We start from the raw sequence: 16,139 nt of genomic DNA, 5'->3' as shown, positions 1-16,139 counted from the left end.
TTTCATTTAACCAACCCCATTAGATCAACTCAGCTGGAAAGATACGAGAGACAGGCAGTTCCTCAAATAACCAGGCCCTATGCTATCTTGGGCTTTAACAACCAGCATCTTCAATCTCACTCAGGAACAAATTGCAGTGCAGCTTGCAAAGCAGATGGGTTACGTGGACATATTGCTGCTTTCTGTACCAGTTGAAGCTTCTGGGTGGTCTTCAAAGGCAATGTAGAGTGCATTGAAGTAGTCAAGGCATGAGGGGCTCAAATATTGAGGAATTGAATGAAGAGCTGCTTAATTTAGGCTTTTTTTTTAACTGATAGAAAAAGCTGCAACTGGTGCATTATTTTGTTGAGACCTTAAAGGCCATATCAGATCTTGATTGATCATGGTATTCTCTTGGATCCTCTTCAAGGGTTGGGGATTAGAGGCAGCTTTGTGGTGGTTGTTCCTGTGAAGACGGTTCCACTTGGTGTGCAGGCAGAGGAAACAGTTGAGCTAGTCTAACCCTCTTATTTAATTTCCACATAAAACTGCTGGGAGAAACAATAGTTTGGAGAGGGAATGAGTGAGTTTCCAACATGCTGATTATATTAACTGATACATTATAATTCAACCCTGGACAGGAGATGATGTAGAAATGCTGATGAAGTACTTGGAGGCTGTGTCAACCCAGATTTGTTAAACAAGCTCAGATTACATCCCTGTAAAATAGAATTGCTGTTTGCTGGCAATGGATCAGGCTCTATTCCAGCTCCAATTTTAGGTGTAGATAATGTCACATCGCCCCTAAAGGGTCAAATTCATTATTTTGGTGTGGTTGTTTTGTGTGCCAGCACTACTGGCTGCCAGCCAATAAGATAGCAATCTGCCAGTCCAATGACATGCAAGCTCAGGGAGAACTTTTAGAAGAAAATATCTACGGATGGCAACCACTCACGTAGTAAAAGGTGTGGCACACGTCAAAACCAGGACTCCATTAAACGTGACAAATCCAAGCGATGCAGTGAGATGGAATCCAGTGCTCAAAGCACAATACACAATAGAGCTGGGGTTTGTTGTTTTTTTTCTCAGGGGAAGGCCAATGAATAAGCCAATCTGAGCCACCATCCAATTGCCCATCAGTATTACTCATTACTCATCAGAATCCACTTTCCTGTTGGCTGCCTTTTGGCTAGTCTATCTACTGTTGCATCTTTGAAGCATGTCTCTGCTTGGGACCGAGTGGCTGGACTTGAATGTCTGAGAGGCTGCCAATAGATGCAGGAAGGAGGGGTTGCTGGATCTACCTCAGCCAAAGTCAATATTGCTGGAATCACCCCCTCTGGGACTATTATCCCTAGATGCCCCTGGCTCTACTTCCTCCTCAGATATATTCAGTAAGGTCATAGCAGTTTGGTATCCTTCTCAATTCAATTCCTGCTAGAACAGCAGATGGTGGTTATGACCACCTTGGAGAGTGGTGATGTACTTGGCCCCATTTGGACAGCAGTGCCAACCATGGGCCTATTTAACTTGGGATGTTCTGACAACAGTAGCACGTTCTCACCATTCCCCCTCTAAGCTATTCTCTTTGAAGAGAACCCGTTTCAATTGGCCCCTAGGGCAGTGACCAATTGTTAACCCATGATAGCAGTTAGCCATTTAACACCAATGCTACAGTCACTACACTGGTGGCCAATTTGTTTCTGGGCTCCATTCGAAGTCCAGGGTATTCTCTTTCGAGGCCCATATTACTTAGTTTCTGGCTCCTGACAGGCTTGTCTCTCCTGATTACATTTGGTTGGCCCAAATTCTTGGAAAGAAGTAAGGACAGCTTAGCCAAGATTTCTCAGCCCAAGGAGGTGAAGGGGGTAGGGTTCAACGGATGCATCTCCTGGCTGCCCCACACTTTCCAACACTTGCCCACTGAGATATAGGGCACCATGAACCTCCTCCTGATCTTCAGAAAGATCTGGATATTCTAGAGGGCAACTGGCAACCATCAATGCTTAGGTCACCCTTTAGTTGGCTAACTAGTTTGGAGTTGCTCCTTTTGTGTTTTGTGAATACATGTATTTTGCTATTGGTAAGTTGCCTTTATTCTACATGAGTACAATAATCTGTTAAATAAATAATGAATAAATAATTCTGAGAAGGAAATATCCACTTCTTACTACTTTCAGAATCTTCCATAGCTGACTGTACAGATGAAAACTTTTGTGTAGAAATAAAAAAAAATTACAATCCTTTTATTAACCAATCATCCACATCTTTTAAAATTTTACTGACTTCTTGGCATCAATTTTACTATTGTATGCCACCCAGAATCACTTTTTGTGAAATGGTCAGCGATATAAATTTGATTAATAAACAATAAATAAAACTTAATATTTCTATTGTTATTTGTAAGCCTTTAATTAATAAAATTTAGCCATTGATTACTAATTATATTCAACTCTCTGGCTCAGAAAATTTGGTATGCCTTATTTACAAGTATACCAGCAGTAAAAACAAACGTACATTGCTTTGTATTTGGTAAACCGATTATCAGGAATTTGTAATCGTCACTGGTTGCAACTGCCTGTCAAAGAATATATCCTGAAAGTGGGTACAGCCACAACTCAATATGGTACAACTTTTTTATTTTTTCAGTATCACGGTAACCACTAGTTTTTTTAAAGGTGCAACTTTGCTTTGCTTTTCACAATGAGCAAACAACCTCCCTCCCCCACCAAAAAAATCAAGTTGCATGTTTTGACATGTTGAACAGAAGGCTAGGCTGGGAAAATTGTGGGCAATGTGTGAGGGGCCAATGCAAGAACAGACAGGAAAATATCTTAGTGTACAGTGCTGACAGAGGGAAATAATGGGGGGAAGTCAAGCACTAGATAGAGCCATGTGGCTGGATGGCTGTGGAATGGGACAATTTGCCACAGCCAACACACTGTGGGACAACTCACCAAATGCCAAAGTTAAATTAATTTCAACAGAGCTGTGGCCAACAATAAAGGAAGTCAATCCAGAAATACAAGAGAAATACAATAATTTTTACCCTAACATGGTCACCAATAATAAAAGTAACTGAATGAAATGATGAATACAGTGTTGAATTGTCCCATGGGTGACTTGGCCATGGCAAGTTGTCTTGCGGCGAGTTGATCATGCCAAGTGGGAAGTGCTTAGTGGGAAATGTGGACTGGCAAAGAGGCGAGCTAGCATGGGCTCCATGGGGGGAATGCCAGAAACAACATTTTTACACCACAAACATAAATCTATCTACTGAGGACATATAAACCATTACTGATTGACTTAAACAAAATGTACGTCTGTATTAAAATTCAGACCAGTGTATTTCTTAATTTTTATTGATGGCATTTATCCCATGGTTTTAACATGTTAATTATACTGTAATAAACATGGCTTTAATATTAAACTTTTCCTTATTATCCAAAGTCACCAGAGTCCATTTCTGTAAATATAAAAATATATACTTAACACTTTGTACAATACTGGTTTTTGGTCCAAACAAAAATGGATCAGAAAAGCCAATAAATTTACTTTAAGAATTCCCAATTTTAAATGTTTTTAATGGATTTAGGCAACTTTGAATAATGAGATTTACATAATAAAATCTGAGACAATACTAAACAAAAATTTGCAGTAACACACAAAATTAAAATTTCAAGTTCACAGATTTGTTATGTCAAAGTACATAGAGAAACAGAATAGTATTTACACATTTGTTTCATAATAAAATAATGAAAAGGCGAGATAAGTAAGAATGAAAATAGAAAGAGCATATAATTATTGAATGAAATACTACTGATCTAACGAGTCCTTAGCATGGACTATTCTTTAACCATTCTTCCTCTATCAGAATTAGTGCACTATACACACAACTCGCTCACTTCACACATACATCAGCACAAACTCGGCAAAGAAAATTCATTATCCACATTCTCTATTCTATACAGACTCCCCTCTCTAATATAATTACAATTTTGAACTGTCCATAAATGCAGAAGAGCGCACAAAGTGGGTGCAAACAGAGGAATTATATGAAGCCATTCGCTGTGCAGGCTATATTTATATCTATAGCCAGACCATGCCAAGTCAGGGAAGAAAAACTGCTGGATTCTAAAGTAGTTTTGCTCAAGATCCTCCCTACCACCAATTCTAATTATTATTATTGTTATTGTTTTTTTTTTTTAAAAAAGCCCTAAATGGAGAGAAAAAAAGCGAGCAGAGTTTAGGCAGACCTGGCTTCAGCTAAACCCAACATGAGGTACAATTCAGGAACTGAACAATGCAGGGCAACCAACTGTGGCAAGTGAGTTGCTGTCTGTAACAATCATTAATATTTTTATTTTCTACGTCTAACAGCTGTCTTTATCTTCCGGCTATGCACTGAAGATCCCGTGGAGAATGTACTTTTCCCGTTATTCCTGCTTTGGGGGGTGAAAAAATCAAGAGTAAGGAACTTAGAACAATATATCTGAAAGCTTTTAGCATTGCTAAAGAAAAATAAACAAGTATATTGTAAAATAAAATAGATAAAAGCATTTGTTTTACCAAAGAAATACTTTTCCAAACATTAAATGGATTATATACTCTCCAGATAATAACTCTGAATCTCAACTTTTCCGTTTCAAAAATTGCATGTATCTTTTGGGCTCTATCATTTAAAATACTAATATTCTGAGCATAACATCAACCATGTATTTTTAATATCAATAAATAACATCTAATGTTGAAGTTAATTTCATTCATTTCATACAAATTGCATATTCTTTTCTCAAGCCATTGCTCACTACCTTCCCACGGTATAAAAGAATTTCATAGAAAATAATTTCCATGCCAGCAAATACAATAAATAAAACAATGGTATGCAAATCTATTTTGACCCTTTTCTTACCCCAAATTAAATGATGAAGCCTGAGTAAATGCAAATCCCGAAGAACCAGTTGGCTGTGCTGGTGCAGTTGCACTTGCACCAAAGGTAAATATTCCAGGATTGTTGCTTGAAAAGTTGAAATTAGCAGGAGTACTTCCAAACTGGAATACTTGACCTAAAAAGTAAACACGAGTAAACTTAATAATATATCCAAAAGGACTTTTCCTTAAAACAATTAGCTCTTTTGACAGAAAGTGTTTTAGTATCTTCCAGAACATCACTTCCATCACAAATAAATCTTTTCAATCTTTCTTGCAAAACTTTGTGTTAGAAGTCAATAGAAACTTAGCTGTAAATCACATTTCTGATTTTAATGTATTTGAAATGAACATTCCAAGGGAATTAATGTTCAGCTTAAAGAATGTTGCCAGAGTCCTGACATTATATGCCTCAGTATTCTTTTGCTCATAGAAATATTTTCCAAACGAATAATCTGAAATTTGGTATTCATCATCTGTATATTGTTACAGCAAGGGGAAAGGGGATGAGGCATCAGCCATGCATGGATGAAGAAAGCAGCCGGAAATAATGAGGAATAAAAAGGATTTCTGTATCCAAAGATACTCAAACGTAAGGGAAACATGCCAAATGGAACATGTCTGACTCAAATCTTACAAATGTAGCATCTGGAAGTTAAAACAGATATACTAACTCTGATCGTCACCTATTGGGAGTTTTGGATATGAAACCTGAAAGCCAAACATAGGTTTTTCAAAAAAAGATAACTAGTTACAGAATGAAAATTGTACTTTGAACTTACCACTACTGGGAGCTGTAGCTGAACCAAAACCAGGTTGTTGGTTAGCTTGTTGTCCAAAGACAGAAGGCTGGGCACTACCTGAAACAGTCCCAAAAGCTGGAGGAGCAGGCAGAGAGCTAGCAGGAAATAATGAAGATGAGGAAAGTGATCCAAAGTTTGGAGTACTGGTCTGATTGGAGGCTTGGCTTTGACCAAATGTCGGTGTCTGACTAGCACCAAAAGCTGGACCGGCTGTAGAAGCCGAAGATCCAGAGCCAAACACAAAGGAAGAAGAGGAACCTAGAAAAAAAATGAGCAGAATAAACATGGGAACTGCACATCAAACCTATCAACCATTCCCTTTCAGAATCTAGAGCTATGCAAAGCACAAGGTGCAAACCATTAAGACAAACAAATTGAAAGCAGAATATAATCATCTCTCTGACAATATGGTCTGACATAATCCAGCCATTATTTTGTTTTTCCTCACCCTTCTTCTTGACCCATCCATTTTTCTTTCATACTTTCCTTCCTTCCGTTTTACAATTTCAACTACCTCAATTACGTGCATGAAGTCACCTTTGAATTCAGTCCATATTCATTCAGCATCCATTCAATCTTGACCCTATTTCTTCTGACATCTTTGACTCTCATTTCTATATAACTAGCGCACTCTTACACCCAGCCAGCTTTTCTATTTTTGACATTAATTCTTCATGACTACTTTTTTCCATCAGCATTTGTACATCTTACAAATGTTTTACCAAAACATACATTAAACAGTACCCCTTGCTCAATGTTCAACCATTTGCTAAATATTCTCAGTGTTGAATACAATATTACATACAATACAGTGTTGAATCAGTTGCTAAATACAAGCTCAAATTGTCCAAGGATCTGCTGATACAGTTCTACAGAGGAATTATTGAGTTTGCCATTTGTACTTCTCTAACTGTCTGGTTTGGCACAGCAAACGGAACAGGTACAGATTTCAACGAATAGTTAGGACTGCAGAAAAAACAACAACTGGAATCAGCTTGCCTTCCATTGAGGGCCTGTAAATTGCACGAGCCAGAAAGAAGGCTAAGAAAATATCTACAGATCCCTCACATCCTGGAGGATATGAAACTGTTTCAACTTCTTTTCTCAGGACACTGCTATACAGCATTGGATGCCAAAACAACCAGACACAAAGACACCCCCCCCCCCACCATGTCATCCCTCTGCTAAATACCTAAATCTTACAGCACGATCTTATGCCTAAAAATACTTACCTATGTACCGTAATAGGGCTGTATTGCTATTATCCTTCTCATCTTTCTCATCTACTCTTGTCATCTCTCCTACTGCCTTCTCCTATTGGTATCTTATGATTTATCACTTGCTGTTTGTATTTTAGAATTTTTGATTGTATCTTATTATTTAAATTCCTTATGTGTCCAATCACACTTGGCCAATAAAGAATATTCCTACTTCCTACTTTGCTTCCATAATACACAACTAGTCTTTCCTTTAGCAACAAATTTTCAGCTCCATATTCATTTAAAACATACCATAATTCAAGCTTATTCATTTTATCATAGATTTTATAAGTCAACAAAGATATAACATTTCAGTCTCACTGAACATTTAACATTTAACTCACTGATCTGCTAAAGAGCAAATATCTCATCCAAGCATTATGCCATCCATTATTGAAAAATGCATAAATATGTTAATTATTGTAATACTGTAGTTTATTTCTATGATTAGACCAACAGAGCAATAGTAACTGCAACAGAGCAATTGAAAAAATAAACATGCCGGTAAAGAACATATAGCTACTTGGAAACAGGCATAATGTAAGATAGGAAAAAAAAGAAGAAGAAAAAACCCTAGTTGAGTAAATAGAATAATTTCAAAAGCCTGATGTAATTGATTAATGTAGAAGCTACTGCAATAGCTCATGTTATTGCAGTAGCTTTTACATAGATTCTCACGTCATCAATAGGATTTAACAAGCTGATATTTCACTAAAGTTAAACGATTACTTATAATATTTTCACTAATAATTATTTTAAATTGTTAACCAAAAAGCATCCGTCATCCCAGAGGCAGTCTGTAAATTCAGCCTTTGCATATTTTAATACAGTCTCAGAACTCTTCATGCAATTCTTATGTGGAAATCTATTTTCTTCTATAGTCACTTTTCTAATTTTCAAGCATACCTGTAGGAGGTGTGGTTGTGGTAGATGCTGAGAAACTGAAGCCAGTGTTAGGTGTGATGTTAGTGGGGGCGACTGAACCAAACAGGAATGGAGCAGGAGTGCTTGTATTGGAAGTGGTGGTTGGCGGCTTGCTGTCGTGAGAGAACCCAAAAGACGGTGTGGTATTTGAATCAGAAGGATTGCCAAAAGCTGAACTGCTCATAGTGTTGTTGGCCTGTCCAAATAAAAAGGCCTGCGGGGGAGCAGAGGAAGAAGTGGTGCTGCTAAATATTGTGCCGCCGCCGCTACTGCTATTGCTGCCACCAAGAGAAACATTTGGCATAGGAGTATTAGAAGAAGTAGAGCTCAGGAAGGTGAATGCCTCCTTTGCTGGTGCTGCATCTAAAAAGTAAAACAAATTATGAGTTAGAAACAAACAATGAAGATCGCTACTGTGACGCTGTGAAGAGATAAAGGGTTCTAAGGGATGAAAGGATACCAGGGATTATACACCTTTTTGTCAACCCATTTAGTGAAGAGTTCCAAACATGTTTTATACAAGTATTTTGCAATTGTGTAACTTAATGGTATGATTTAATTTTTAAAATCTCTATCTAAACCATGGATTACTATACTGAAAACATGCTGTACTTGCATGTTTGCTCCTCTTGTCTCTTAGTGTCAGGTTTAAGAAAACACGTACTCTTTTGTTTGAACCATGGCTTTTCAGTCAGGTAGGACCAGAAATTTGGTGTTATAGAACACAAGCATTTTTCATGAAAACACAACAGGGGGTTCATTGTGCTAGCATCTAGGAGGGCAATGTTGAGGTGAGAGATTACAATGTCCTAGGTAGTTGCTATCCACTTTTCAGCAAAGCCTATTACATTTATTTTTGATGCGTGGTATCCACACAACAAGACATAATCAAAACTCCAAAGTCTGAATCATTAAATTGGTCTCCCACTATGCACAGCAATATTTCACACATTTTAATGCATTCTACTCCCACGTATATCCAACGAGATGCAAAGGTTTATAGATTCCCAAATTACTTTTACCCTAGCAACTTCATAGTATTATCAGATGCTTTTTAAATGCTTCTATGTGGTCAGATACTCCCTAACAGCAAATTTAATCAAAGCCACATGCAATAATTCCCTTCTCTTCAGTTTTTCGTATTTTATTCTTGATCCGCGATAGCATTTTTCATCTTGCAGTTTTCAGTTTTCTCAGGGTTTTTTTTCCTCCCGGTTACCTTCCCTACCTTCAAATCCAGTATCTAAATTTAAGCAGGAATTCATATTATGGATTACACCATGGTCAAAAAGACAGCAAAATATTGTCCTTATTGTGTCTGTTGTTAACTGCCCAGAAGAGCTTTATGTAAGGTGACCCAGGATGAGCAGCGGGACCATGAACAGGGCTCTTGTTTCGTAACTGGCAGGTGCTTGGATTCATTCGGAGCTAGATTCCAACAAGACAGGACCACCTGAGGGGTCCAAGGCAAGATCTTTTAGGGTTAACTGGAATTTGATGTTGAGACTGGAGAGGATACTCTTATCTGTTAGATTGGGCCCCTACCTGTTAGATACAGACCCCTATTGGATGGTGAGCTGCCCAGGAAGTAACCTTGAATGAGGAAGTGATCCCTCATCATTGAAGAATGTTGTGATGGACCTTCTCCTCCTCAAGAAACCACTGCTGGACACAGTGGTGCTGGACAACTAGTGTCCAATATTCCCTTATTAGCAAAAAAGCTCTTGATCATCTGATTAGGGAAGGTGGCAGAGAAAGTGCTTGGGCTTCAGCTCCAGAAAACCCTGTAAGAAGTGGATGACCTGGAACTGTTTTGGTTGGGTTTCAGGCCAGGGCTTAGTACAGGGTCATGTTGATCATGGTTATTGATGACCTGTGATGAAGCTGGGATAAGGGCGGTACATCCATTCCTACTGCTTCTTGAACTCTCCGCACTTTGTAAGTGTCAACCACAGTAACTTTTTCAACCTGCATATGGAGCAGTGGGCACTGTTCGGTGGTAATTCTCCTCCTTTCTTGTGGCTGGTTTGAATCGATGTTGACAGGTGGGAGAAATCATGGCTACAGCCCTTTAATTCCTACCTTAACCCTGCAGGGTTTGACATCCTCCCTGTTTCTGGTTAAATCTACATAAAACCACCTGGGTGAAAGCTATTTGTTAGTTTGGGATCAGGTATTATGCTGATGATTACTTGGTTGGCCAAGTGTCTCTATAAAAGTCCTAATCCAATGCTGGAGGCTGTGTGGATATAGATGGGGTAGAACAGACTCTCAAAGCTCAATTCTGAAAAGATGGACTATTTCTTGAGAGTCTCCTAGCTTCAGGGATTATTAATCTTCAATGGAGCTGCTTTTTTTTTATTTGAGATTGATGCATAATCGGTGGGTCCTCTTGGCCTCCCAGCTTCTGTTCAAAGAACAGATCGCAGCTGTGGTCAACCTGGACTCTGCACAGGTACATCTAGAATGCCAGTTACACCTTTTTCTGGATCAGAATGCCTTTGATAAGTCACTCACACCCTAGTTACCTCACAATTGGATTACTGCAATGTGCTCTACATGGGGCTGTCCTTGAAGACCATCTAGAAGTTACAGCTAATCCAAAATGTAGTAGCAAATGCAATGTTGGGAGGGTAAGCCACTCAGAATAACATACTTCAGATTGGTGGGTATATAAATCCATAAAATATATAAACAGATGTGCTTATGAACCAACTGTATTGCAAGCTATAATACTTACTAGTTGGCTTCCAAGTCCAATTCAAAGTATTGGTTATCACATTTTTTAAAAATTATTTTTGTTAAATATCTTCTAATGTCCTTTAGAACAGTTTATAATACATTCAAATTTTAGCTTCTTTCTCTAAGGTTATATCATAACTCCCTTTTTCCATTATCTAGCTTCTAATCATTAAACTCATCAATCACAAGGGCATTTTGTTCCAATTTCAGCAAATGTCCAGAATGGATTTTTACTCCCTAACGACTGTAATTATTGTCTTTTCTCTAACTAAATAGTCCATTTTTGCATCTATGCAAATTTTGTCACCTTCATCAACCTTCATTGTTCCTCTATTTTAGTATTTCAGGTATTTTAATAATCTCACTGTGAGATTATTGCACAAAAACCATTATCCATAAATCTGTAAGTCTTTTCCAGTTGTTCGTTCATTATTCCCAGCAAGTAAAGCTCTGGTTTTAGTTGAATAATAGTCTTTAAAATGTTTTATGTTAATGTTTGTATTTGAACCCACAGCACTGGTTGTTACTTTTAGAACAGCTCCTGGCATAGGGCCTGGATATCTTGAGGATTATCTCCAATTGTTTCTGCCTGTCTCTACGATACAGTAAAGTGGGTCAAATCCAGGTCTCATCAATCAAACAGTGTTGTCTTGTCACCACAGGAATCATGCCTTTTCTGTTGTATTCCTTGTGACATTTAGGAATCCATTTAAAAAATCTGGTTATTCTCTCAAGCCTTAGGATAATGAGGTTGGGAAAGCCATTTGTTATGTTTAATAAAAGGCTTGGTGTATTGTTTTTCCAGTTGGCCACAGTTCTTTTTTATCTTCTGTGTGTTTTTTTCTATTTGAAGCTGCCTCGCCACGTGGAGAAGTTGGGGCAGCCTCTAAATTAGGATAAATAAACAAATGCTCAAGATACACAACTTATATTTATGTATCTCTTCTTTGTACCCTCCTGCCCATCTAGAAGTTTGAAATCATGTAAACGCAAGTAGATAAATAGGTACCACTCCAGTGGGAAAGTAACAGCGCTCTGTGATGTCATGCTAGCCACATGACTACAGAAATGTCTTCAGACAGTGTTGGCTCAATGGCCTTGAAACAGAGATGGGCACTGCCCTCTGTAATCGGCAACAACTAGAGGAGTAAAATTTTACCGTTACCTCTTAGTACCGACACAATAGGAAACTTTTTCATTCACTAATTTGCAATCAGCACAATGTTGCACATGTCTTCCTGCTCCTTTAAAAATCTTTGTTCTCAATTACACTATATGTTCTGCACATACTTGATCATGTTTTCCCCTTGTTGTTTCTACATTGAGTTCCTCTTCCATCTTTTATCTATTTTAAGTTGGGACTGAATTTTGTGTCTTCATTCTCTTGCTCCTTGCTATCTCTTTTCCCTTGTAATAAATAATAATAATAATGATGCTATAATTGCAAGACCTCAGTTTAGCGAGTCATTTCCACTATAATTCCTTAAATAAATTCAGCTCAAAAGAGATAATTCATTTATTATTACCCAAGCATGAATAACTACACATTCTCATTCAACTTCAACACTCTTATTGTTTCTTTTGACTCTGTACCAACAATAACAGAAGGACAAATGGAACATTTTCACTATAAAGTTGAAAGAATATCCATTTTTATATTATACAATGGTAAAAAGAACTCACTTTGTTAAAATAAAGTGATTCAAATATTAATGATTTAATTGTACATTGATACACACACATTTTGTTAATAAAGAGGGGGGGAGGTCTCTCCCCACTTCTTTAAAAAAAGGAAATTCAAACACTATGTTTTTCAATTATTCTCCCTGCTCCAATTTTATCAGTATCCGAGTAGTATTCTTAAAAGGTTTGGGATGAGGAATGAGTATTTTACTATTAAAATATTTGGCTGTTTTTCTGATGAAACATCAGTTACTTAAATAATTACTTTACTAATGAAAATTAAAGCCTCAATTGTAAGATTTCATTATGCACCTGTAAGGATGGGTCAATGAAGTTCAAAAGCTCATAATTGTACTTAATTATTTTGAATTCTGGACTTTCCATAGAATTACAATCCATTAATCCATTACTCTGGGAAAATATTCAATGTTCATAGAAACTGTAAGAAACTAAATGCAGTTACAGCTGCATGAATGTTTAAATAGAACCATCAACAATAGCTTAAAATTGTTATTTTATCTCTTTTGACATTCAGCTATTAAATTCCCTTTACCAAGTTGCTTTTTATTCTTAACATTAAAATATTCCCCATCCTCTTATTTGGTTTCCCTTTCCACTACATACATTGTAAAGCACAGCACTCCTTCTTTGTTTATATATTTCTCTTTTCACTTCTTCCTATCCTTGCTACTGCTGTTTTTACCCTCCAGTGCATATCATAATCTTTACTTCCTCTGCTTTTTAATTGCCAACATCCCAACATTCCTTGTATTTCAATTTGTGTTTATCAACTGCCCCTCCCCTACTATTGTGTCATGCTGCCTTTCTTGAATCTGGGGTTCCAACTTTTCTGATTGTTGGTCTCAAACAGACTTATATTATGATGTGAATGCTGATTGGTATTCCATTTCTATAATTTTCTTTTTAAAGAAAACAAAAGTTAACGTGTTCATTCTAACTTGCAATGGTGACAATTTTACCTCTTTTTAATCATTCATTCTTACACAATTGATAGGAATGATAATATTATAATTATTGGTCTGTAGGAAAAACAAGGATATATAAGTCTAAAATAAAATGTTCACACTTTAAAAAAACAGGAGGAGACTGGGAGAAGTTTCAATTCACTTTTTGGATTTTTATATTGGATGAACAAAAAGAAAAATCCCTCCCCCTTCTGTAGAATTCCAGATGACTATGGCTATTAGGTTAGAACTTGAGGTCTGTCATCTCAAATCATGTTTAAGACTTCAGTTAGAAAATCAAAGCATCAGATTCCTATAATACACAAATGAAGGAAGGCTTCATTTTTGTAATTGTTGTGTTACTAGTGTGCGACCTACCTTGGCATACTTATGAGGTACTGGTGCTTTCGAAAACAACATTTTCTTCTTGGGTTTCGATCTCTATTTTACTAAAGGTTTATGATTATGCTTTTTCAAATAAGTCCTATCTTTAATTTTAATGAGATATTATTTTTTTTCAAGCCAGAGAAGGAAAAACTATGTGTTCTAATTATGTAATTATTTCCTTTATCAATGTAGATGCTAACATTTTAACAGTACCTTTGACTCCTAGATTTGCAGCTTCTTGTTCTGCCTATTGGATATCTAGCTCACGCTGAATTTATTGAAAGTCATCAAGTTCAGATGTACTATAGAAATTTGAAAAACTTACCAATTTAAGAATTGGATTATTACTGCTCCAAACCATATGGTTCTGGGCAGTTTGAAAGTAAAACTTTTGAAACTAAGAGTTCAGATATGGTGTTTCAGACAAAAGTTCTCCAGAATATTCCAACCTCATGTGAGTTTTGTATATTGTTACAGTATTCAGATACTATCAAGCATTAATGTACTTGTTTTAATTCAAAACAAAATCCAACCTCTAAATGCTGAGAAAGCTTCCAATATGCTTTCTGGAAATTTTGGGGTACTATGATATATTCAACCTCTAAATAATAAGTAATAAAGATATGCCTTCTCCTTAAATTTATGCCATAGTACAGGGATCCCCAACCTTTTCGATGCCGCGGCCCGGTTCCGGCGTCAGCTGGGCGCCGCGGCCCGGTTCCGGCGTCAGCTGGGCGCCGCCATCTTTTGACGAAAAATCACTTCCGGTGACGTCACGAAGTGATTTTTCGTCAAAATCAGAGGCGCTAGCGCTCTGGTGAGCTTTTTCGGGTAGAAATGGCTTTCTACCCGAAAAGCTCACCAAGCGCTGGCGCCGCCATCTTTTTACGAAAAATTGCTTTTTTACCAAAAAGATGGCGGCGCCCAGCAACCAGCGGCCCGGTAAGGCTTGTTCCGCGGCCCGGTACCGGTCCGCGGACCGGCGGTTGGGGACCCCTGCCATAGTATTTCAAAACTACCCCATTGATTTATTTTTTAAAATTTGGCTTTAGATTCCCTAGCCTACATTATTAAGAATATTGAAATAGTACAATGTTTATAGTGAAAAACATGTTCCATTATATGGGAACAGTTTTGCCAAGTATGGATATCCATGCCTGCACATGGATCACTTTCAATTTTTAGTTTAATATTGCAGCTTGAATGAGAAACAGTGGGTAAATCTATTTAATTTTAGTTCTTCCCATTAGATAATTCATTTATTGGATAAATCTGTTTTCTGATTCAATTAGGCTTTTTATAATAAGTACTGTACATTGGTTCAACTCTGTTCTGCTGAAGTTCATCACTCTTTTAGTGATGAATTTGCAAATGGGAATCAGTATTTTCAAGGTCTTTCAGAGGTAAATCTTCTAAATAATCAGCCAATTTAATATTACCATTAATCAAAGAAATAAAAAGCATGAAATAAAAACTTGAGAAGTCAATGGATTTTTGCACCAACCTGGAGAGCTTGCTTGTGCCCCAAATGCAAATGTTGGTTTCCTTTGTTGTTCAGCTGGTTTCTCAGCAGGTTTTGCCAAGCCGAAATTAAATGCAGGTTTTACTGTGCCATCATCTTTGGTTTGTTCTGTTTTCCCAAATGAAAACATGGGTTGCGCCTTTGACTCTTCGCGCTCTGCTTTCTTTCCAAACACTAATGGAGTAGAAGAGGCACCCACCTCCTGCTTTTCATCTGTCCTTCCCATAGTAAGCAGTGGGGCATTCACAGGGTCTATTTTACCAAAAGTAAAGCCACCTTTTGCTGAAGGTGCTTCCTTCTTCTCTGATTTCTTAGAGGAAAAGGGACTTTCTGCAATTTCCTTCTCCTCTACATTTCCAAATTTGAAAGTACTTATTCCAGTTTTTTTCTCAGATGCAGTTGTGGCTCCTATAGAACTTGTGCCAAAAGTGAAACCTCCTACAGCTGACTTGTTAAGTCCATCTTTCTTCTCTTGTTGTCCAAGGTTAGCTATCCCAAACTGAAATGGTGTAGTAGATGAACTGCTACCCCCAGCAGGAAGTCCAAAACTGAAAGTGTTGTTGTTCTTTCCTTCTTTCACATTTTCCTCAGATTTAGACTCTGAAGAAACGCTTCCTGGATTGGAGCCTTCATTTTTAGAAAATTTAAAGCCTCCTGAAGAACCCAAATCTGATGTACTACTAAATTTGAATCCTGCTTGTTCTCCAAATTTGAAGTTTTTTCCTGCAGTCTGGGATAATTCTGATGACGACGACGATGACTGAATACCAAATTTAAATGAAGGAGCAGATGGCTCTGAAGTAGCTGTACTAAAATCTGCAATTAAATGGAATGTTAATTTAATACATTTCAAATTTTAATATAGTCTTGAACAATCTGGCATATTTTAAGGGGGCACAGGCAATCCTTGCTTTCCGACCACTCATTCAGTGATCATTTGAAGTTA

The 16,139-nt window shown here is 37.4% G+C and overlaps 1 protein-coding gene across 1 annotated transcript in view; it reads right to left on the bottom strand.

The window, feature by feature from the left end:
* Positions 1-3,325: 3,325 nt before the first annotated feature.
* NUP153 (nucleoporin 153) overlaps positions 3,326-16,139 on the bottom strand; it is a 33,212-nt gene continuing 20,398 nt past the window's right edge. Inside the window, exons 18-22 of the mRNA XM_026670008.2 lie at positions 15,176-16,009; positions 7,877-8,257; positions 5,691-5,969; positions 4,892-5,045; positions 3,326-4,424 (exon numbers count right to left, since the gene is read on the bottom strand). Of these exons, the coding sequence (XP_026525793.2) occupies positions 4,340-4,424; positions 4,892-5,045; positions 5,691-5,969; positions 7,877-8,257; positions 15,176-16,009 (1,733 nt within the window). The 3' untranslated portion in view covers positions 3,326-4,339. The remainder of the gene's footprint in view (positions 4,425-4,891; positions 5,046-5,690; positions 5,970-7,876; positions 8,258-15,175; positions 16,010-16,139) is intronic.

This window comes from Notechis scutatus, chromosome 3 (genome assembly GCF_049901735.1).
Source record: "Notechis scutatus isolate UNSWTSFEM ecotype Mainland chromosome 3, rNotScu1.2, whole genome shotgun sequence".
NCBI classification, from domain to species: domain Eukaryota; kingdom Metazoa; phylum Chordata; class Lepidosauria; order Squamata; family Elapidae; genus Notechis; species Notechis scutatus.
The sequence above is the reverse complement of the archived record's forward strand: the minus strand, read 5'-3'. Positions and strand labels throughout refer to the sequence as shown.